Source organism: Bos javanicus, chromosome 6 (genome assembly GCF_032452875.1).
Source record: "Bos javanicus breed banteng chromosome 6, ARS-OSU_banteng_1.0, whole genome shotgun sequence".
Lineage (NCBI taxonomy): Eukaryota > Metazoa > Chordata > Mammalia > Artiodactyla > Bovidae > Bos > Bos javanicus.
Genome location: NC_083873.1, coordinates 111062967 through 111086414, shown reverse-complemented (window position 1 = coordinate 111086414; position 23448 = coordinate 111062967). Strand labels below are relative to the sequence as shown.

Below are 23448 nucleotides of genomic sequence, written 5' to 3'. Positions count from 1 at the left end.
CAGTCCTGGGGATTCATTGGAAGGACTGATGTTGAAGCTGAAACTCCAGTACTTTGGCCACCTGATGTGAAGAGCTGACTTACTGGAAAAGACCCTGATGCTGGGAAAGATTGAGGACAGGAGGAGAAGGGGACGACAGAGGATGAGATGGTTGGATGGCATCACCGACTCAATGGACATGAGTTTGGGTGGACTCGGGGAATTGGTGATGGACAGGGAGGGCTGGCGTGCTGCAGTTCATGAGGTCGCAAAGAGTCAGACGTGACTGAGTGACCGAACTGAACTGAGCTGGAAAATATTGGACAAAATTGCATATAGGTCTGCTGTAACAATTATTTTTAAAGTAGATAAATTAAGATTTTTAGTTGGATTTTCAGTATCAAACTCCCTAAAATGAACAGAATGATTAGATACAAAAGTAGAAGGATATGGTAGACCTGAAAAGCACTATGAACCAATACAATATAATTAAGATTTAAACAGTTTTCACACAACAGCAGGATACAAATTCTATTCAAGTTCCCATAGACTATAAAGCAGGAGACCCTGGAACATATCTAGGGATGAAAACAAGGAGCAAAAATTTCGTGGTCTAAAGATATTGAAATCATAAGGAGTCTTCTCACTTTAGAAATCAGTATCAAAAGATATTTGAAAATAACCCACATATTTTCAAGTGCAATGTGACATTTGCAAGAGAGATATTTGGCTTAGCTGTTGAAAGCTTCAAGGTTTTAACCTTTAAAAGATGGAAAAAACAGGGTGATTGCAGAGAAGAAAGCATAGAAGAAAGATTTCATAGAAGAAAGCAAAGTCAGTAGTGCTGCTGTTGAGAAATCCTGTTTTACATGTTTCTATTTTGTGTACCACTTTCCATGTCAGTACATATATTTAGTTTTTTTTTTAATATTACCTGACTTTTGATTAGTTGATTTGGGCTGTTAAAAGAGAATGCCATAATCTGGGTGGCTTAAATAACATGTATTCCTGACATTTCTAGAGGCTGTGAAGTCCAGAGTCAAGATTTTGGCAGATCTGGTGTCTCATGGGGTCTCTTTCTGGTTTGTTGATAGACATCTCATTGTATCCATGCATGGTGTAGAAGTGAAGTAAATTCTCCTGTCTGTTGTTAGAGCACTAAATTCAAACTTGAGGGGTCTATCCTGAGTGCTCTATAACCTAATTACCCTCCCTGGATACCTCTTTTTCTGAAATTGAAGTAAAGTTGATTTATAGTATTGTTAATTTCAGATGAATAGTGTATTTTAGGTTTTTACAAGATAATATAGTTCTTTGTGCTGTACAGTGGGTCTTTGTTCTTCATCTGTTTTATATGTAGTAGGGTGTATCTGCTAATCTTGTATTCCTAATTTATCCCTCTCTCCCTTCCCATTTCGTAACCATAAGTTTGGTTTCTGTGTCTGTGAGTCTGTTTCTGCTTTGTAAATAAGTTCATTTGTTTTATTTTTTAGATTCTACATATAAGTGGTATATTTGTCTTTGTTTGACTTACTTAATATGATAATCTCAAGGTTCATCCATGTTGCCACAAAGGGCAACATTTCATCCTTTTTTAATGACTGAGTAATATTCCACTGTCTGTGTGTACCACATCTTTTTTATCCATTCATATGTTGATGGACATTTAGGTTGTTGCCATGTCAGGGCTATTGTGAATAGTGCTTCTGTGAACATAAGTGGGCATGTATCTTTTCAAATTAGAGTTTTCATCTCTTTTGGGGATTGCTGGATCATATGATAACTTTACTTTTATTTTTTTTTTTAGAGAACCTCTATAGTAGCTTCACCAATTTGTATCTCACAGTGTAGGAGGGTTCCATATTCTCCACACCCTCTCCAGCATTAACTTACAGGCTTTTGGATGATGGCGATTCTGACCTGTGTGAGGTGGTCCCTCACTGTATTTTCGATTCACATTTCTCTTACAACTAGAGATATTGAGCATCTCATCATGTGCCTGTTTGTCATCTGTATGTCTTCTTTGAAGAAATCTTATTTAGGTCTTCTGCCCACTTTTTGATTAGATTGGTTTTTTGATACTGAGCTGTATGAGCTGTTTTGTAGATTTTAGAAATTAAGCCCTTGTTGTTTATGCCGTTTGCAGATGTTTTCTTGCAGTCCATAGGTTGTCTTTTTGGTTTTTTTAATGGTTTCCTTTGTTGTGCAAAATCTTGTAAGTTTGATTAGGTCCCATTTGTTTATTTTTTATTTCTTTTGTGTTGGGTGACTGATCTAAGAAAAAATTGCTATGATTTAAATCAGAAAACCTTGTTTTCTTCTAGGAGTTTTATGGTGTCATGTCTTAGATTGAGTCTTTAAACCATTTTGAGTTTATTTTTGTTCACAGTGTGAGTATGTGTGCAAAATTCATTGACTTCCGTGATGCTAACCAGCTTTCCCAGCACCACTTGCTGAAGTGACTGTCTTTCTCCATTGTATATCCTTGCCTTCTTTGCTGAGGATCAGTTGTCCAAAGGTGTGTGGGTTTATTTCTGGGCTCTGTTCTGTTCTGTTGATCTATATGTGTGTTTTTGTGCCAGTACCATGCTGTTTTGATTACTGTGCTTTTACAGTGTTGTCTGAAGTCTGGGAGGACTGCTACTCCTGCTTTGATTTTGTCCTCAGGATTACTTTGGCAATCCTGGGTCTTTTGAGGTTGCGTAGAAATTTTAGGATTATTTGTTTCAGTTCTATGAAAAATGTCAAGGGTAATTTGATAGTGAGCACCTTAAATCTATAGATTGCTTTGAGCAGTATGGCTATTTTAACAATATTAATTCTTTCTATCTAAGTGCACAGGATATCTTACTGGCAAAGAAGAAGATCATTCCCAGTAGAAGGTGAGCCAAGTGTGAAAGTGTAGAGCTATAAAGGTCATAGGAACTCTGAGTTGTCAAAGTTGAATTTAGGGTCAGAGTGGCAGAGACAAGGCAGACTACTAAATTTGCACATTTTGAAAATCATGATAATTTTATTTCATTATTTGCAAGTATTTTCTTTCCTCTGACAGATCAAGAGCACTTAAAAAAATATTCTCACATCTTAATTATAAATTTTACATGATATAAAACATACAGGGAAGTATTATCTATTTCGTATAAGGGAGGCAACGTAGATCCAGACAGACAAAACATTTCTGGGGTATGGGTGGACATACACAGCTAAAGCAAATTCAACATTAGGAGCGTCAATATTATGTACTCCAGTGCTGTACACAGCTTCAATCAAAGGCTTCACCTCAGAGTATGGCATGTGAAGGGGGAATCCAGAGAACTGCAGGAAAACAAAACAACCAACATTTTAATCATTATTGAATGTGAAGTTTTCACTGTATTTTCCCCCTAATTAAGTATGTGCAGTTCTAAGTAGGAAGTCTTCCTTTTGGGTCTTAAAGTCATTTATTTAGCTTTGTTTTTCCATTCAGCTATATATTAGCATTATAGAAAATGGAGAGAGGCTAAGTGTTTTAATTGCTAACATACTGACTTGATGTTTAAGATACCTGTTAATCACCCATCCACCCTCCACTGTTCCCTTCCTTCTTCCTCATAGCCCCGAGTTTTCATAGAAAGAAACCCATGCAGTACCAGGAACCTAGGGTAGATGAACACATTCTACCTGGCCTCAGTGTTGATCTACAGGAAAGAGGGTATGTGATCTGGGGAACTTGTAAGGAGTAATGGCATACAGATGTTCTCTGCTGCTTAGAGCAAGGTGTGTCCCTTTGTGAGCCATACCAGGAACTATTCCAGCCCACGTGTGTCCATATATGAGTGCTACCAGGAACTATTCCTGTGCTCCCATGAGGAAAACCAGTCTGTGGATGATGCCATCACATGGAGGAGGGCAGAGTGGGAAGACGTACAGACGTGGTATAGCCCCAATAGCTACTCACCCCTAAAATTTGTTAATGCTCATGCTTGTTTGAAATAAGTTTTCTGTTACTTGAAAGCATCGCAGCTGAAACCTAGCCTTAGAAGTCAAAGGGTAAGTTTTAGTCACTGAATAGAATTAAACGTCCAACTTGGGACCTTCCTGGTGGTCCTGTGGTTAAGAATCCGCCTGCCAACGCAGAGGACATGGGTTTGTCCCTGGTCCGGGAGGATCCCACATGCTGTGGGGAACTAAGCCCGTGCACCACAACTACTCAGCTCACGCGCCTAGTGCCTGTGCTCTGCACCCAGAGAAACCACTGCGATGAGAAGTCCATGCGTCGCAGCTAGAGTGGCCCTTGCTTGCTGCAACTAGAGAAAGCTCGTGTGCAGCAACAAAGACCCCGTGCAGCCAGAAGTAAAATGAAATTTAAAAAATGTCCAGCTTGGTTTCATACTGTTGACCAATGAGGCTTACTGTTTCAGTTTGCCACTGCTTTCTAGGTTTCAGTATCCAGCTATAGGGTATGAACACACAGCACTACTGACAGCAGAGAATATATATTGCCTAGTAAGGAGAATTTTTCTTAGCAACAAAAAGCAATCAGAATAAAGTCATATCCTTAAAGTCTGCTCAAGAATGGTTGGCTTTACCTTTATGCTCAGTTGAGTCTAACATGATTTAGCCAGACATGTTCATTTTATGTAATACTCTTGTGATTTTATAAAAGATATTTTTCATAGGACCCTCCTACAAAAAAATGGTGATATTTCTGTTATATAGAGACGTTTTGCTATTTAATGGTGGGTTCATTCTTGAGCTATGAACTTTTAATCACATTTTTTAGTCTCTGCTGCTTCATCTATATAGTTTGGGAAGTAATCTAGACACTTTGATTCCAAAGCCCATCATACCAAGCAGTTTCCAACTTGAAATGGACTGCTTACCCTGTAGTCTCCTAGCTGTTTGAGCAGTTCTGCTCTGTGGTCGTCCTCCACGTCTTCTAGGTTCCTTTCTAAGAGAGGCAAGAAGTGACGCAGCATGGAGGTGCAGTATCTGTTCCACCGAGTCAGATGGCGCGGCCGCCAGTCCATGATTTTTTCTTTTAGTATTTTTTCAATCCTGTTTATGAAAAAAAAAAAAACACTCCATTTTTTGGGGTTGACTTGACTTTTCCCTCATAAACAAAAGTACCAAAAATAGCATTTTGAAACTTTGAGAAGAAACAAGATTTTTTTTTTTTTCCAGCAATTAGTTGTTCTCAGAATCTCACAACTTTATTTTAAATTTGGAGTTGAGAGTAAATTGGTGTTTTTTAGTAATAATACCATAAAAGGCTCACTGTGATCTTGTACAGTTTGACATGCACCTCTTCCTGTGGCCTGAGACAGCAGAAAGGACATACAGGCTTTGGAACTGGGAAGGTCTGGCTGGGCTCAGAAGCCCCTTAAACACCTGACAAGTACAGGGACCTCTCTGAGCCTTGTGAAACTGGAAAAATAAAAGTTGTGTTTTACAGGGTTCATGATTAGGATTATGGGCCTCAAACGGGCTCTTACCAGCCATCTTATTAATGCCATGTGCTAGGTTTAGAAAGTAGCTGAAGTTCACTGAACCACTGATGGGACAAAATGGGCCTATTTAAGCCCAGGATTGTGAGATTACTGCATGGGACCCATGCATGCATGCTGTTGAACTCTAATCTGGGGGGAAGTTTCTGGAGAAACTTCACTGGTGGTGACTTCAGTGGTGGACTTCACTGCCCTGTGGCTCGCACCATGCTGATGCCAGAGCCTTGGGATTCAGAGGCCACACTGGAACTTTGTAAACACAAATTAAAGTTTAATTGCCGTTCACACTGATCCAGGCTGAGAACTGTTTCGTTTGACAGTAACACTCCTAGTGACAGACGGCATGTGGATTTATGGGTTATCATGTGACCTGTCTTGCAGTTCAGCTGCAGCCACCTTGTCTGTGCGCTGGTAAATAAGCTCTTCTGGCTATAAAAGAAAAAAAAACAGTTGAGAAATTTTTTAGGAATCAGTTTATTTTAATAGCTGTACATCCTTCTCTAATTTTTTTTAATTATGCAGTCTTCATTGAGTTAGGATAATATCGCAGATGCCAGTGTACCCAAGATCTACTTTTAAGTAAAGCATCACAAATAAATTACAGTGCTGTGTAGTTCTTTCTCAGTTTTCTTACCCTTTCTCTCACAGAAGTAACCACAATCTGAATTTGTTTTTTTCAGCACTCTTTCATTCAACATGTATTGAAGACCTACTGTGTGTCAGACACTTAAACAGGTGAAGAGGATGTAGCCCATATGAACAGAATCCCCGCTCTTGCGGTGTTTACGTTATAGTCAGTGCAGACAGGCAAATTAGTGAACTGTGTTTGTGATTTAACTACAGATATACATATCCCTAAACAGTATACTGTATTGCTTTTCACTTTTCTAAACTTTAGTAATTTTATCCTGTGAACATATAATTTTCCCCTTTAACATATTTAGAGAGGATAGCAAATACGTATTTTCAGTGTGCTTAACTAAGATTCATAAATATGGATCCATTTGTGTAATTACTATAAAATACTCCACTATATATACACCATAATTTACCCCTTCTGTCCTTCCAGTCCTTAGGCTTCTGCAAACAATTCTCCTATGCAAACTTTTACGTTACCTTGTATCCGTGAAGAATTTCTCTACAGTGATTTTTCTTAAAATGTTTTTGGGAAAGATTTGATCCACAGCAAAGAATACATTTTATATTACACAGTTTGTATATATCACACTAGGGCCACAGCCTTGTCTAACTCAGTGAAACTAAGCCATGCCCATGGGGCCACCCAAGACGGGCGGGTCGTGGTGGAGAGGTCTGACAGAATGTGGTCCACTGGAGAAGGGAATGGGAAACCACTTCAGTATTCTTGCCTTGAGAACCCCATGAACAGTATGAAAAGGCAAAATGATAGGATACTGAAAGAGGAACTCCCCAGGTCAGTAGGTGCCCAATATGCTACTGGAGATCAGTGGAGAAATAACTCCAGAAAGAATGAAGGGATGGAGCCAAAGCAAAAACAATACCCAGCTGTGGATATGACTGGTGATAGAAGCAAGGTCCGATGCTGTAAAGAGCAATATTGCATATGAACCTGGAATGTCAGGTCCATGAATCAAGGCAAATTGAAAGTGGCAACAAGAGATAGCAAGAGTGAATGTCAACATTCTAGGAATCAGCGAACTGAAATGGACTGGAATGGGTGAATTTAACTCAGATGACCATTATATCTACTACTGCGGGCAGGAATCCCTCAGAAGAAATGGAGTAGCCATCATGGTCAACAAAAGAGTCCTAAATGCAGTACTTGGATGCAATCTCAAAAACGACAGAATGATCTCTGTTCGTTTCCAAGGCAAACCATTAAGTGTCACAGTAATCCAAGTCTATGCCCCAACCAGTAATGCTGAAGAAGCTGAAGTTGAATGGTTCTATGAAGACCTACAAGACCTTTTAGAACTAACACCCCAAAAAGATGTCCTTTTCATTATAGGGGACTGGAATGCAAAAGTAGGAAGTCAAGAAACACCTGGAGTAACAGGCAAATTTACCTTGGAATACGGAATGAAGCAGGGCAAAGACTAATAGAGTTCTGCCAAGAAAATGCACTGGTCATAGCAACACCCTCTTCCAACAACACAAGAGAAGACTCTACACATGGACATCACCAGATGGTCAACACTGAAATCAGATTGATTACATTCTTTGCAGCCAAAGATGGAGAAGCTTTATACAGTCAACAAAAACAAGACCAGGAGCTGACTGTGGCTCAGATCATGAACTCCTTCTTGCCAAATTCAGACTTAAATTGAAGAAAGTAGGGAAAACCACTAGACCATTCAGGTATGACCTAAATCAAATCCCTTATGATTATACAGTGGAAGTGAGAAATAGATTTAAAGGCCTAGATCTGATAGATAGAGTGCCTGATGAGCTATGGAATGAGGTTCGTGACATTGTACAGGAGATGGGGATCAGGATCATCCCCATGGAAAAGAAATGCTAAAAAGCAAAATGGCTGTCTGAGGAGGCCTTACAAATAGCTGTGAAAAGAAGAGAAGTGAAAAGCAAAGAAGAAAAGGAAAGATATAAACATCTGAACGCAGAGTTCCAAAGAATAGCAAGAAGAGATAAGAAAGCCTTCTTCAGCGATCAATGCAAAGAAATAGAGGAAAACAACAGAATGGGGAAGACTAGAGATCTCTTCAAGAATATTAGAGATAGCAAGGGAACATTTCATGCTAAGATGGGCTCGATAAAGGACAGAAATGGTATGGACCTAACAGAAGCAGAAGATATTAAGAAGAGATGGCAAGAATACACAGAAGAACTGTACAAAAAAGCTCTTCACGACCCAGATAATCAGGTTGGTGTCATCACTGACCTAGAGCCAGACATCCTGGAATGTGAAGTCCAGTCGGCCTTAGAAAACATCACTACGAACAAAGCTAGTGGAGGTGATAGAATTCCATTTGAGCTATTCCAAATCCTGAAAGATGATGCTGTGAAAGTGCTGCACTCAATATGCTAGCAAATTTGGAAAACTCAGCAGTGGCCACAGGACTGGAAAAGGTCAGTTTTCATTCCAATCCCAAAGAAAGGCAATGTCAAAGAATGCTCAAACTACCACACAATTGCACTCATCTCACACGCTAGTAAAGTAATGCTCAAAATTCTCCAAGCCAGGCCTCAGCAATACGTGAACCGTGAACTTCCTGATGTTCAAGCTGGTTTTAGAAAAGGCAGTGGAACCAGAGATCAAATTGCCAACATCCGCTGGATCATGGAAAAAGCAAGAGAGTTCCAGAAAAACATCTATTTCTGCTTTATTGACTATGCCAAACCCTTTGACTGTGTGGATCACAATAAACTGTGGAAAATTCTGAAAGAGATGGGAATACCAGACCACCTGATCTGCCCCTTGAGAAATCTGTATGCAGGTCAGGAAGCAACAGTTAGAACTGGACATGGAACAACAGACTGGTTCCAAATAGGAAAAGGAGTACGTCAAGGTTGTATATTGTCACCCTGTTTATTTAACTTCTACGCAGAGTACATCATGAGAAATGCTAGACTGGAAGAAACAGAAGCTGGAATCCAGATTGCCAGGAGAAATATCAATCACCTCAGACATGCAGATGACACCACCCTTATGGCAGAAAGTGAAGAGGAACTCAAAAGCCTCTTGATGAAAGTGAAAGTGGAGAGTGAAAAAGTTGGCTTAAAGCTCAACATTCAGAAAACTAAGATCATGGCATCCGGTCCCATCACTTCATGGCAAATAGATGGGGAAACAGTGGAAACAGTATCAGACTTTATTTTTGGGGGCTCCAAAATCACTGCAGATGGTGACTGCAGCCATGAAATTAAAAGACACTTACTCCTTGGAAGGAAAGTTATGACCAACCTAGATAGCATATTCAAAAGCAGAGACATTACTTTGCCAGCAAAGGTTCGTCTAGCCAAGGCTATGGGTTTTCCTGTGGTCATGTATGGATGTGAGAGTTGGACTGTGAAGAAGGCTGAGCGCCGAAGAATTGATGCTTTTGAACTGTGGTGTTGGAGAAGACTCTTGAGAGTCCCTTGGACTGCAAGGAGATCCAACCAGTCCATTCTGAAGGAGATCAGCCCTGGGTGTTCTTTGGAAGCAATGATGCTAAAGCTGAAACTCTAGTACTTTGGCCACCTCATGCGAAGAGTTGACTCATTGGAAAAGACTCTGATGCTGGGAGGGATTGGGGGCAGGAGGAGAAGGGGACGACAGAGGATGAGATGGCTGGATGGCATCACTGACTCGATGGATGTGAGTCTGAGTGAACTCCGGGAGTTGGTGATGGACAGGGAGGCCTGGCGTGCTGGGATTCATGGGGTGGCAAAGAGTCGGACATGACTGAGCGACTGAACTGAACTGAACTGATAGCTATCAAATTTAAAGTTTTCATAATACATCTCAGGCTTGCTATTTATAATCTAATAATGTCCAGGACCCTCTAAATTAATGAGTCCATCCTGGATCATGCCCTGAACTTTGATTTCATGTTTCAACATGAAACATGTGATGAAGTTAATTTATTGAATTGAGACCAGCATCTGAAAAATTAAATGAAATATATTTTGTCACAGGACTCTATCAAATTTATTCTTTTATGTATGTATAGTGGTTCATCATATGATGGTCTGTTTCTTATTGGGAATTAGCCTTAACTAAGTTTGAAAATGAAGAATTATCCTAGACTAAATACCTAGGAGTGGAATTAAGGATCAAAAAATATCTGGCTACCCAGTATAACGATGTCAAATTCCTCCCTTTCTTTGTCTGCATTTGAAAGTAAAAGTATTAGTTGTTCAGTCGTGTCTGACTCTTTTGCAACCCCATGGACTGTAGCCCACCAGGCTCCTCTGTCTGTGGGAATCCCCAGGCAAGAACACTGGAGTAGATTGCGATTTCCTTCTCCAGGGGATCTTCCCAAACCAGGGATTGAACCCGCATCTCCTCCATTGCCGGCAGGTTGTTTACTATCTGAACCACCAGGGAAGACCTGTCTGTCTACATTTAATTGTTAATAAAAATATATACATACCTGAACACTGGAAAGGCCAGGATATGGAAGACTTCTTGAAAAGAAAGATTTCCATAGCTTGGGCTTGGTGACATCAAAATTTATCCGTAGTGGGGAATCATATTGTTGAATATTAAACCAAATCTAAAAAAGACAAGACTACATTAGTGTATATGGTGGCAGATGTATGTGTATACACGTGTGAGTGTTTCAAGAGAGGCAGCAGAGAGACAGCAAGACGACACACTGCTTGCCCATTTTTTGTCATGTTTTGATTCTTAACACCGACAAGCATTTTACAATCAGTGGCATCACGTAGTTGCCATGGGCCATTTCTTTACATTTTTGTATACCTGCAGTCGAGGTGGACCTTACTATTGAATGTAGATTGCTGAAATAAGGTAGTTCCTGGTGATTAGAAACTTACCTCCTCTATAAAAGTGGGATAATAGTACTTACCTCATAAGATTAAGCGAGTTAATTTATTTACGTCTCTTTAGAACAATGCCTAGTACATACTAAGTCCTCAGGAGCTGTTAGCTATTTTATTACTACTGTTTGTATTTATTGTTGTTTGTCTCACTAGACTGAGATGTTTCCCTGAGGACTTCTGTCCCGTGCTGTATTCACCACTGCGTCATTAGTGTCTGGCACAGCTCCTGGTTGGCATGTGATAGGCATGACTACCTACCTGTAACTGTGCGCCTGAGTGGTGAATTTGTCCCATTCAACATAATCGTCAAGCATCTTATATCTAGGCTCAGTTCTAATACAGTCGTGGATGAAGTTGTAAATGAAACAGAGTTTCTACTGGCACGTAGTAGCTAATGAGAAGACAGTGCAGACAAACAGATAGATGGGATATCAGACGATACGTGGCGTGGGAGAGGGTATCACTGGCCCAGTTCTGCACCCCTGCCTATACCTACAGCCTCTGCCCTGTTACTTGGCAGTTGTTGTTTAGTCACTAAGTTGTGCCCAACTCTTTTGTGACCCCATGGACTGTAGCCGTCAAGGTACCTCTGTCCATGGGATTCTCCAGGCAAGAATACTTGAGTGGGTTGCCATTTCCTTCTCTAGGGGGTCTTTCCGACCCAGGGCCTGAACCTGCATCTCCTGCATTAGCAGGTGGATTCTTTACCACTTAGCCACCCAGGAAGCCTGCCACTAAAAGGGTAGAAATTAGAAATGTATTTCCTTGGCTCTTGACTTGTGCTAAGTAGAGAGGCATAGCGTGACCGATGGTGTCACTATTCTGTGTCCCAGCCCCCAGAGAAGCTCTGCATGTTCCTACTTGCCCTCTTGTGCCCCCGCCGACTGTCATTGCCCCAAGTCCCAGAATAAAAACGCATGAAGCAGGGCGCTCCCAGCCTTGTCAGCAGAACCATCCTGGCTGGCTGACGGGTCCATGAGAATAACGGTCTGAAGCCATTTAGTTTGAGGATGAGCTTTTAGTGCTTTGTTGTGGCAATAGTTAAACTTAACATGGGTTATAGAGAAAGCTATGCACTAAGAGGTGAGATTGGGGGCTAGGCAAGAATGGCAACCCACTCCAGTATTCTTGCCTGGAGAATCCCTGGACAGGGTCGCAGAGTCGGACATAAGTGACTACACACGCACACGCACACACACACACACACGGATGTTTTCACTGGAGAGAGCATGAAGTGAGGGGAGAATTAAGCTGTCTGGTAAGGGGAAGGGTCATCCATGCAGAGGAGATAGCAAATGCAAAGCGTGTTTGAGGGACAGCAAAGAGAACAAGGTGACTTCAGAGGAGTGAGCACGTAGAAGCAAGAAAGGGATCAGGGAAGATGGGGCCAGGCAGGTGTCAGGTCGTGGAAGCCTTGGGGCCACTGTAAAGGTTCAGGCTCTGACTTTGGACTGAGCCAAGAAGTCACTGGAGTATTTTAAGCAAAGGGATGAAAATCTGCCTTCTGTTTTAACAGGAATATTATTTGCTCTGGAGACTAGACAGGGATAGGGGCAAGTAGTTTTAAGAAGGCAAGGTTTTTAAGAACTACAGTCTGGCTGTAGGGTAGGGAATGTGCAGAAAAGCAGTCGGAAATAGCACTGGGAAGAGAGCTGAAGTCAGATTAGAATCCAAGGTGAGACGTTTATTCTTCAATTTATATACAGTGAGGTGCCTTCAGTACTTTCTGAGCCATCGCACGAGGAAACCTGAACACTCGGAAATAACCAGGCATCAGAGGACCAAACGATGGACTGAGCTGGAGACAGATAATTTACTTGGCTATTTATAGTAATGCAGGACGAAATAATAATGACACGACCTGGAAAACAGAAGGGGCGGTATCTGTATCATTTGGTACTAATATCTGTTAATAGGATTGAAGTAGGAAGTAGGGGAGGGGGAAACTCAAGGACAGTTACGGGGTTTGAATCTGAGTGCCTGACCTCTGTAGAAGTGGGAGGGCCAGGAGGAGGGGCTGTTTTCAGAGATAAAGGAAAAATGACTTGAGTTCTGGATGTCCTGAGTTTGAGATTTTGATCAGCACCTTGCTGTCTAGCAAACAGTTGAAGATTCAGGTTCCAAAGATTCCTGGGCTAGTGATAGAATTATGACTTTTTTTTTTTTTTTGCCAGGATAAACTAGATAGAGCTATAATGAATAGTAAGTGTGGTTCTGCAAGAAATCTAAATATAGAATTTTCAGGAAAATCTACTTTCAAAGTGTGGAAAGAAAAGTTAGTGGCAGAAACCTGAGAAGCTGTTGCAGAGAAATGAAAACCAACAGTCCTTTACTAGTAAACCAAGGATGGTCAAGTGTTTTTTTTTTTTTTTTTTCATGAAGAGGTGATTAGTTGTGTCATGTGCCATAGAAAAGGAGAAATGAGTGAGGAGAATAAACCACTGGACTTATTTATCCATTAGTAAGACAATGGTACTTCTCAGAGTTTAATTCTGTAGGCTGATTAGGGAAGAGGACTAGATTATACAGGATTGAAGTCTGAGAAGGAGAAAAGGGCATCGGGGATGAGATGGCTGGATGGCATCACTGATGCAATGGATATGAACTTGGGCAAACTCCGGGAGTTGGTGATGGACAGCGAGGCCTGGTGTGCTGCAGTCCATGGGGTCGCAAAGAGTCGGACACGACTGGGCGACTTAACAACAGCAATAAAGTCTGAGAAAGTGGAAGCAGGGCATATAAATAGAATTTAAAGAATTTTGGAAGGAAGAGAAGGAGGGGCAGTGGTAGTTTAGGGTATAGCTGGGTTGGGAGAAGCATATCTACAGAGAATGACAGAGAAAACTTAACAGAGGCAAGTGTTGGAGCGGGAGTGGAAACACAAACATGGATGGAAAGGACTGACTTCTTGGCAGAGGAGTGAAGGAGGAGAAAGCCTGGCAGTCTCTTAAGGAGGTGGTGGAGCAGAGGCAGTGGAGGTTCAGAGGGCCGGACCCAGAAAGTGAGCCTCGGGCGGGTCCTCTGGAGGGTGACCGAGGCTTCGAGCAGGTTCCCTCCCAGCCGCTGCCGGCACCCTGAGCCACTGCTGTCCGTCTTGACAGAAGAGGAGGAAAGGCTTCTTTCTTGCTCACAGCACTTGGCTTGATGTGAATTGGTCAGCCATACGGTAATTGTTTTGAGAGCTAGTAATTCTGACAGAGAATGGAATTCTTCGAAGGCTTTTCCAGTACCCACTGACTCTGCCTGACTACTAATATGACCTTAAAGTGCTTCTCTACATGTAGATGGAGCTTAGCAGATCATCTGTGATTATCCCTATGCTTTTAATTAAAAACAGTACCATGCACACGGGATACTGCACTTCTCTTTTCACACTTGTGGTTAATAATAGTTACTGTTTGCTGAATCCCTGTGGCAGACAGGTACTTTGCTGGGTGCTCAGCGTGTCTTATCTCTACTCCTGGTAGTAACCCGTAGACCAGAGGCCTTCACAGCAGGGAGCACATCACAGTGACATGGGAAGAAATTTTAGACCCTCTAATTATCTCTCTTTAAGAAAGATATGTCTTCTCTGTGTAATGTAAATAATGTATTGATACATAAGTAAGTATATAATTTACAAATAAGAATACATATATTGGGGCTACCTGTTGAAATGATTCTTCTGAATCATTTTAGTAGTCAGTTCAGAGATTCCTAAGGTAGATGATGATCATAAAAACAGTCACAGGAGCCAACACGGGGTTGCTACTGTGTGATAGTTGCTTTGTATTGATTATCTCATTTACTTCTCACAACTACTCTGTACTTACTAGCAAATACCTTCATTTAACCGGGGAAGAAACTGATGCTGTTTAAGATTAAGAAACTTTCCTAAGCATACACAACTGGTAAACATTGACATTGGAGTTTAAACTCAGGCAGTGAGATCTAATAACTCATGTTTTTAACCAGTGCCTTATGGAGTACCTTTGCTTGACACTATCTTTTTTTTTTTTTTAAATACCATATTGAAGAACCCATGGGCGGGTTCTATTTTTATAATCCAAACTTGGCCAGCTACTCCTTGCAGTGATTTTTGCTGTCCACAAAGGAGATGCCATCAGTTTGGTTTTTTAATGTGCATTTCTGGGCATTTGTGTCAGAGAAATGAGAACATGTTTGTTGCTTCACCAGACTCTTTTATTTTGTTTTATGTATAATTAATAAACATGGCTTCTGAGACCTCTGATTCTGAAAATTAAGTAACCAAACATGAAATTTTCTTCCCTATCTGGAAAGTTGACTCTTCTCCTTGTTTTTCTATCCATGATGCTGTCTTGAGAATTTGTTCTTCTGCTGGTAGATGTTCGACACTATCTTTAATTACCAATACCAACTCAATAATTAATTGAGTGTGAAAAGTTAAAGTGATAGTTTCTCAGTCACGTCTGACTCTTTGCAACCCCATGGACTGTAGCTCGCCAGACTCCTCATTCCATGGAAGTCTCCAGCCAAGAATACTGGAGTGGTTTGCCGTGCCTTTCTCCAGGGTATCTCCCCGACCCAGAGACCAAAACTGGATCTCCTACATTACAGGCTGATTCTTTACTGTCTGAGCCACCAGGTCCAGTACAACTCAATGGACATGAACTTGAGCAAAGTCCAGGAGATAGTGGAGGAAGAAGGAGCCTGATGTGCTGCAGTACATGGGGTTGCAAAGAGCTGGACATGACTTAGCGACTGAACAGCAACAATTTTATATATATATATATACATATATATATATATACACACACACACATATACATATATATGTAAATTTTCTGGCACACAAATATTATTAAAATTAATAGGTCAGTTAAAAAAAATAGTCAACCAACCATATTTCAGAGGAAATGGTAATACTTACATTATCAGGACCTATTAAGCAGCTCACACTTTTTAAGGGGCAGAAAGTATCAAATTGTCCATAAAAATGTCCACTGCAGGGGTTCCATATTAAATAGTGACTTTGTTCCTGAGTTAGCACATAGGCGGTTGGACCCTGAAAGAAAACAGCCATTAAGCCAATTTCCAATTAATTATGCAATTAGGGCCAAGAGGAGTTTGTTCAGACAGTTCATTATTTTAGTTGGACATCTAATTTCTAAACCCCATGGCTAATGGTGAAAATTAGTTTGAAGTTCTAGATTATGTTGAATTAATAAAATCAAAAGTTTACTCTTGCATAATTCTTGCCCCTTCAACTACTTCAGTATGGTGACCAAATAGGGATGGTCATGTTACTGAACTAATGTATCTTGTTTTTAAAAGTTAAATGGGATACATATATTTTCAAATTTTTTTGATATAATTGGCATACAGTGCTGTGTAAGTCTAAGGAGTCCAACATAACTTACTTACATCATCAAATGGTGGCCACAATACGTTTAGTGAACATCCATCATCTCATATAGATGTCTTTAAATAGACAAGAAAAAATTTTTTTTCTTGTGATGAGAACCCTTAAGATTTACTCTCTTAACAGTTTTCATTTACAATGTACAGCAATGTGAATTATCTTTAGTATATTGTACATTGCATCCTGAGAACTTGTTTTATAACTGGAGGTTTGTACCCTTTGATTATCTTATCTAACTCCCCAGTCCCCTGCCTCTGGTAGCCACAAATCTGATCTCTTTTCTTTGAGTTTGTTTGTTTTGGAGTATAATTGACCTACAACACTATGTTAATTCCTGGTAAACAATATAGTGATTTGATATTTCTGTACATTTCAAAATGATCATCGTGATGTCTGGTTATCATCTGTTAGACATTACATAATTGTTAACTATATTTCCCACACTATACATTTCACAATGAGTAGCTGTAACTCATTTATTTTGTAACTGAAAGTTTGTACTGAACCCTCCTCACATATTTCTCTCCTCGCCACTGTCCGCCCCCCAACCCCTGGCAATCACCTGCGTTTTTTGCTGTATCTATGATTCTGTTTCTGTTTCATTATTTTGTTAATTTACTTTGGCTTTTAGATTCCACATTACATTATTTGTCTTTCTCTGACTTATTCCACTTAGCATAGTACCCTCTAGGTCCATCCATGGTGTTGAAAATGGCAAGATATCTTAAGATTGGCTGAAGCATGATTATTGATGGAAATAAAACAGTAACTGGGTTTTCTTTTTAGAGTGAGCAAGCTTGCCTTTTAAGTATTCAGAAGGCTGATTATATCTGAATAATACTTTTAATTCCTGTTTAGAAGGAAAATTCGAAACAGAATTTGAAAATTCCTGTTTCTAATACAGGGATTGATATGTGATACACTTTTATAATTACGTAAACGAATAGAAAGTACTGTGAAAGGATACTTCTGAACTCTTGACGGTTGAGTATACCCGAGGAGGGGTGGGCTTGGGAGTGAAAACTTGCAGAGGGATGTTAACTTTTTATTCAGAATACTCGTGCATTATTAGACCCTCCTTTTACAGTGTGCATTTATTCATTCGTTTATTTCTTGTGTGATTTCATTGATGCTCACTCTAGGCTTCTGGGGAAGGTGGGGTAGAAATTATCATCCCAACTTTCTTTACATGAAGCTCAGAGTTGTGAAGCAAATCGTTTAGAGTCATGCAGCTTGTGAGGAGTGGGCAGAGCCTTGGACCCGGGCCTGGGGACTTCTTAGTCCTGTACTCTTTTCCCGGTTCCAGGCTCTCTGGAAGACAGAGACTGAAAATGACTTAGGGTTCAGTTGTGACCTTGCCTGTCTAGCAGCAGCCTGTGCTGTCTAGTCACCAAGGATTCCCAGAGCCTGGGAGCCTGTTTTCTGAAACACTTTTAAGTTAAGCTGCTTCAATCCATGAGACTTTTTAAAATTTGTACCCTCAAACTACCCCCAACCTGCCCCCAGTTTAGGGGTATTTGCAGTGGGCTGGGGAAACAGATTTTAGTAGTCTCTATTTCCCGTCTAATAAAAATAACAGAGACACCAGTACATGGCATGAACATTCTTCTCTTTGCCCCTGTGGTTATCTGCCTTGTTCTGCTTTGCATGCCAGCCTAACAGCAACTGCTTGTGGAAGAAGCAGGCGTGAAAGGATCTCTACCCCGGCCACACTTCTTCAGATCCTTTCATTCCTCAGCATGAATAACACTCGATAGCTGAGGGAATCAGAACTCTTCGTAAGATGGGCGGGAGGGCAGAGCCAGGTGGGGGTGATGGGTGGAGAAGGGCTCAGATTTGCCCAGAACATCCTCAAACGTATAGGGCTCAAGTACCCCGAAAACCCTGTCATGTCTCATCACTGGTTCTCTCCCCCTACTGTGGCTTCTCTGGGCTACTTTCTTTGCAGCTCCAAGAACTGCTATGAAAATAAGTCCTGCCCATGACCTGGAACATAACAGCACCATGTTAGACAATGACCTTCTCAGAGAGAGCCAGCCTAATGGTCCTACCTCGGGAATAGCATTGCCCGTCACCAGCCAGGCCTTCTTTCCCATGGAGAGGAAGTAATTGCATAGTAAAACTGCGTGTTCTTCTTCATCTCCTGCCAGGAGATCGAGAAATTGCTGAACAAAAGGAAAGAAAAATTATGTTCATTGGCTGCTTCACTCTAGACGGGCCGTATAGGATTTTTAAAAGACACTCTTAAAACTAGTGGTTTAAAAGATAAGATATATTGTTTAAAAAAACACCCAATTTTAGTTGGACATGGTGTTTTCTCTGACATTTCAATGACATGAATTTCTAGAATCGATTGTGGGGTGGGGTCAGGGAGATAAATTTCAAAGTTTCAGTTTTCATGTTGAACTTATATATGATAGCCCTCTATGTGGAGAAGGCAATGGCACCCCACTCCAGTACTCTTGCCTGGAAAATCCCATGGGCGGAGGAGCCTGGTAGGCTGCGGTCCATGGGGTCACTAACAGTCGGACATGACTGAGTGACTTCACTTTCACTTTTCACTTTCATGCATTGGAGAAGGAAATGGCAACCCACTCCAGTGTTCTTGCCTGGAGAATCCCAGGGACGGGGGATCCTGGTGGGCTGCCGTCTATGGGGTCGCAGAGTCGGACAGAACTGAAGTGACTTAGCAGTAGCAGTATGTGCTAACACTTTCTTTTTAAAGACTTTATTTTCTAGAGCAGTTTTAGCTTCACAGCAACCCTGGAAAGAAGCTACAGATATTTCCCATGTTTTCTTGTTCCCACACATGCACATCATCAACATCCCCAACCAGAGCGGGACACGTGTTAGAGCTGATAAACCCACACTGACACCATAATCACCTAAAGAGCATAGTTTACATACAGGGCTCCCTCTTGGTGTTGTGCGTTCTGTGAGTTTGACGAATCAGTCATTGTGGTATCATGTGGTGTGTTTTCATTGCCCTGGAAATCCTCTGTGCTCTGCCTGTTCATATCCTGACCTCCCATCCCAGCGCCACACTGTTTTTTAAGCACACCGCATGAGTCAGTTCACTGGATCCTGGAATAAACCTTTGAAGGCCATACTCTCATCTTCCCATTTTACAGATGAGGAAGTGGAGGCACAGAGAGATGAAGCAATACCTAGGAAGTGGAAAGCTTGTCTGGCTCTAGAGCACATAGCTCTTCTATTCATTGTATGTCTTCTTTTAAATATCTTAAGGTTGTGAAATTTTATCTCTAAAATTGTGAACACTGTGTTTCTAAAATATATTGGGGAACAAATAATTCAAAGTGTACTTCAGTTTCTTCCTTTTAGAGCTATTCTTCGAAGGGAGTTGTGTATCACAGTTCAACTTTATGCCAACACAGTAGCTGAGATCCAGAAGCCAAATGAATACCAGTGATAATACATGTTTATACCATTGAAGACTCATTCCGAAGTTTATGTAGCTAGCATACATTGATTGTAAGTTCCAAGAGGTCAGAGGCCATGTTTCTTCTGCTCATAGCCTGAACTCTGTATAGTGTCTGACATGTGTCAGGGAACGAAGAAATACTTACTACCTGAATAATGACATGCCTTAAGAGGCCCCCATAAATTAAGGAATATGCAATTTCCAATGTAATATAAAATGTGATTTTGATTATTTTATGAATAAAACATTGGGGGGACAAATCAGCATTAAGACATCTGAAGTAGTGTGTGTGTATATGCACACGTAATTAGTTTTTGCATAACTCCTGAAGTGTGGGTAGATTGAACCAGGAAGAAAAAAGTATTTCAAAATGAATTTAGTTCATTCTGTTAAACAGTTTTTTGCATAACTCCTGAAGTATGGGTAGATTGAACCAGGAAGAAAAAAGTATTTCAGAATGAATTTAGTTCATTCTGTTAAACAGATGGCCATGTAGACTTTTATAATGACTAACTTTTATAATTTTAAATGTTGCATTTAAAATTAAGCAAGCCATTTACTGATATTCCATGAAGCCAGCACATCTGTGAGGAAGAATACTTACATCCGAAGTGCTCCACAGGTCACAGACACCAGCAAAGGAGACCGTGTCGGGCAAGAAAGGAATCAGAGACACGTATCGGGCCACCAGTTCCTGTTTAAACAAAATTAGCTGTAACTGTTTTCCCAAGACCATAGAAAGCTGGATCCTGTACCTCATTTCTTGCAAGAAAATTTCATGTACCACAGACATTTATGTGAACAAAATGAATCCTCACAAGTGCTAACTAAGTGTTGTGTTAATAGTATCTCGTTTAATCCTCTCCAAACATCCCGAGGAAGACTATTGCTATTATCCATCTTTTACAGATGAAGAAAGCCTTTTACAGAAGGCTCTTGTGTGTCTTTGAAATGTCCTCGTCTTCTTTTTCCTTTCCCCTTACTGTTAGAACTCTCCAGGATCGTCTTTTATTTTCCTGAGCACCCGTTTCTCTAATAAGTCCTGGTTCTGTTTAGATAGCTGTTGTTCAGTCGCTAAGTCGTGTCCAACTCTATGCATTTAGATAGAGAACAGTGGTATTTAGAAACCAAGGCTGGTGCATCGCTGTGGTTGCCATTCATATTTCTGTAATTTCTAAAGAGGACGAACATCTTTTTATATGCTTATTGGCCCTTCATGTTTCTACTTCTGTGACTTTGTATTTAAGTATTTTGTATATTTTCAAGTTTATGTGTAGTTTTTAAAAAATATATTTTAGTTACTATTCTTTGGTCTATTATATGACTTCCCTGGTGGCTCAGCTATAAACATCCTCTCGAGACTGTGGCTTGTCTTTTCATTTCCTTTGTGCTGTTCTTTTGTTAGACTCAGGTTCTCAGTCGTAATGTGGTCAAGTTTATGCTTTCTCTTTATAGTCAGTGCTTTTTTCTGGCTTGTTTAATGATCTTCCTATATCAGGTCTTATGGATAAAAATGCCTTTCATATGTAAGTTCTCAGTCTATCTGTTGAATGGTGTGAAGCAGGAATTGATGTTTATCTTTTTTCCATATGTAAAATCAGTGATCCCACTACAGTTTATGTAATAGTTTTTCCTTTACTAATTTCCAGTGCCAGCTTTGTCATACATCAGGTTTGAGTATGTTTGTGTAGCTCTATTCTGGATTTTTAAATTCTCTTTTTTTATCTGCGTGCCAGTACGATTTTACCTTAGTGACTATATGACATGGTAGATCTTCCCACTGAGCTCTTCTTACTCTGCAGGATTATTTTGCTATTTTTGGCTCTTTGCACTGCTGTATAAATATTAGAATCAGTGTGTCAAGTTCCACTACAAAGTGTTTTAAAAATCTAGCTGTACAGTCTGTGTTTTAACTGGAAAGTTTAATCCCTTCACTTTGATTGTGATTACTGGTAAATATTTAGACTATTTCTACTACCTTATTCTGTGCTTTTTATTTTTCACACTTTTTCAGTGTTTTTTCCCCTTCTCACTCTCTTTACTCCATTTTGTTATTTTATCTTCTGCTAGTTTGGAAGTTATACCCAATTTTTAAGATTCTTTTAAGTTGTTAATCTAGAAATTTCAATTTGAATATTTAACTTGAACTCTAAAGTTGGGCTTTCCTGGTAGCTCAGATTGTAAAGTGTATGCCTGCAATGCAGGAGACCTGGGTTCAATCCCTGGGTTGGGAAGATTCCCTGGAGAAGGGAACCGCAACCCACTCCAGTACTCTTGCCTGGAAAATCCCATGAATGGAGGAGCCTCGTAGGCAACAGTTCATGGCGTAGCAAAGAGTCGGACATGACTGAGCGACTTCACTTTCACTTTCTTTCTAAAGTTAAAAACATTTATCTTTGCCCTTGGAAAATATAGGGCATTAAAATGGTCTCATCAATCCGTCCTGACATATATACATGTTTTTCAGGATTTTTGTTTTATCTTGATTTTTCAACCACACAGGTTTTATATTATTTCTATGAAGACAATGCTTGTTGAAAGTGAAAGAAAGTGTCAGTCGCTCAGTGATGTCTGACTCTTTCCAACATGGGCTATAGCCTACCAGGCTGCTCTGTCCACAGGATCTTCCAGGCAAGAATACTGGAGTGGGTAGCCGTTTCCTTCTCCAGGGCATCTTCCCGACCTAGGATCGAACCCAGGTCTCCTGCATTGCAGGTGGATTCTTTACTGTCTGAGCCACCTGCTGCTACTGCTAAGTCGCTTCAGTCGTGTCCGACTCTGTGCAACCCCATAGATGGCAGCCCACCAGGCTCCCCGTCCCTGGGATTCTCCAGGCAAGAACACTGGAGTGGGTTGCCATTTCCTTCTCCAATGCATGAAAGTGAAAAATCAAAGTGAAGTCGCTCAGTCATGTCCGACTCTTTGCAACCCCATGGACTGCAGCCCACCAGGCTCTTCCATCCATGGGATTTTCCAGGCAAGAGTACTGGAGTGGGGTGCCATCACTTGTTGAATTCTACACAGATTTCCTGTTTTCTTTACCTGTCATTATGTGTTGCATCTAGGATTTTCTGAGAGCCTTCCTTCTCTGTCCCTAAATTGCTATATTAATAACTCACTAGCAGGGGTTACTGTCTTACAATCCACTCTCCAAAGACAGTTATGAGTTACAGTGTTCAATTAAGAATAGCCTGTTCAAGACTTTGTATGATTTTAATACCTTTATATCATGAAAGTTTTGTACCTGGTCGTATATCCCTGGGTATGTTCCAGTGTCTCCTGGTTTACAGTCTATGGGAACTTGAATAGCATTCGTATCCTACTGTTGTGTGAAAATTGTATAAATCTTAATTACCTTGAATTGGTTCATTGTGGTTTTCAGGTCTACTATATCCTTCTATGTCTCTATATATTCATTCTATTAATTTTTGAGAGTTTGATATTGAAACTCCAACTAAAAATCTTAATGTATCTACTTAAAAAAATAATTGTAATATATAGTGGAACTACATGGTCTGTATTTTCCAAGTCTCCTATAAATGTATTATCATATTTTATTAAAATTTGAAAAAATTTAAAAAGAAGTTAAAAAAAAAAAGACGGTGCAACATGTTTATGTATAAAATAAATAAGCTGGAAAGGATAAAAAGAGTAGTCTATTCAACACACAG

At 40.4% G+C, this 23448-nt stretch overlaps 1 protein-coding gene across 7 annotated transcripts in view; it reads right to left on the bottom strand.

Annotated features, from left to right (window-relative positions):
• Positions 1-2964: 2964 nt before the first annotated feature.
• Positions 2965-23448, bottom strand: part of CC2D2A (coiled-coil and C2 domain containing 2A) — a 131504-nt gene continuing 111020 nt past the window's right edge. For all 7 annotated transcript variants that reach the window (XM_061420853.1, XM_061420852.1, XM_061420859.1 and 4 more), the window contains 7 exons: positions 20382-20471; positions 18387-18500; positions 15844-15978; positions 10541-10663; positions 5836-5894; positions 4842-5016; positions 2965-3294 (listed from right to left, as the gene is read on the bottom strand). In XM_061420853.1, the coding sequence (XP_061276837.1) occupies positions 3106-3294; positions 4842-5016; positions 5836-5894; positions 10541-10663; positions 15844-15978; positions 18387-18500; positions 20382-20471 (885 nt within the window). In that variant the 3' untranslated portion in view covers positions 2965-3105. The remainder of the gene's footprint in view (positions 3295-4841; positions 5017-5835; positions 5895-10540; positions 10664-15843; positions 15979-18386; positions 18501-20381; positions 20472-23448) is intronic.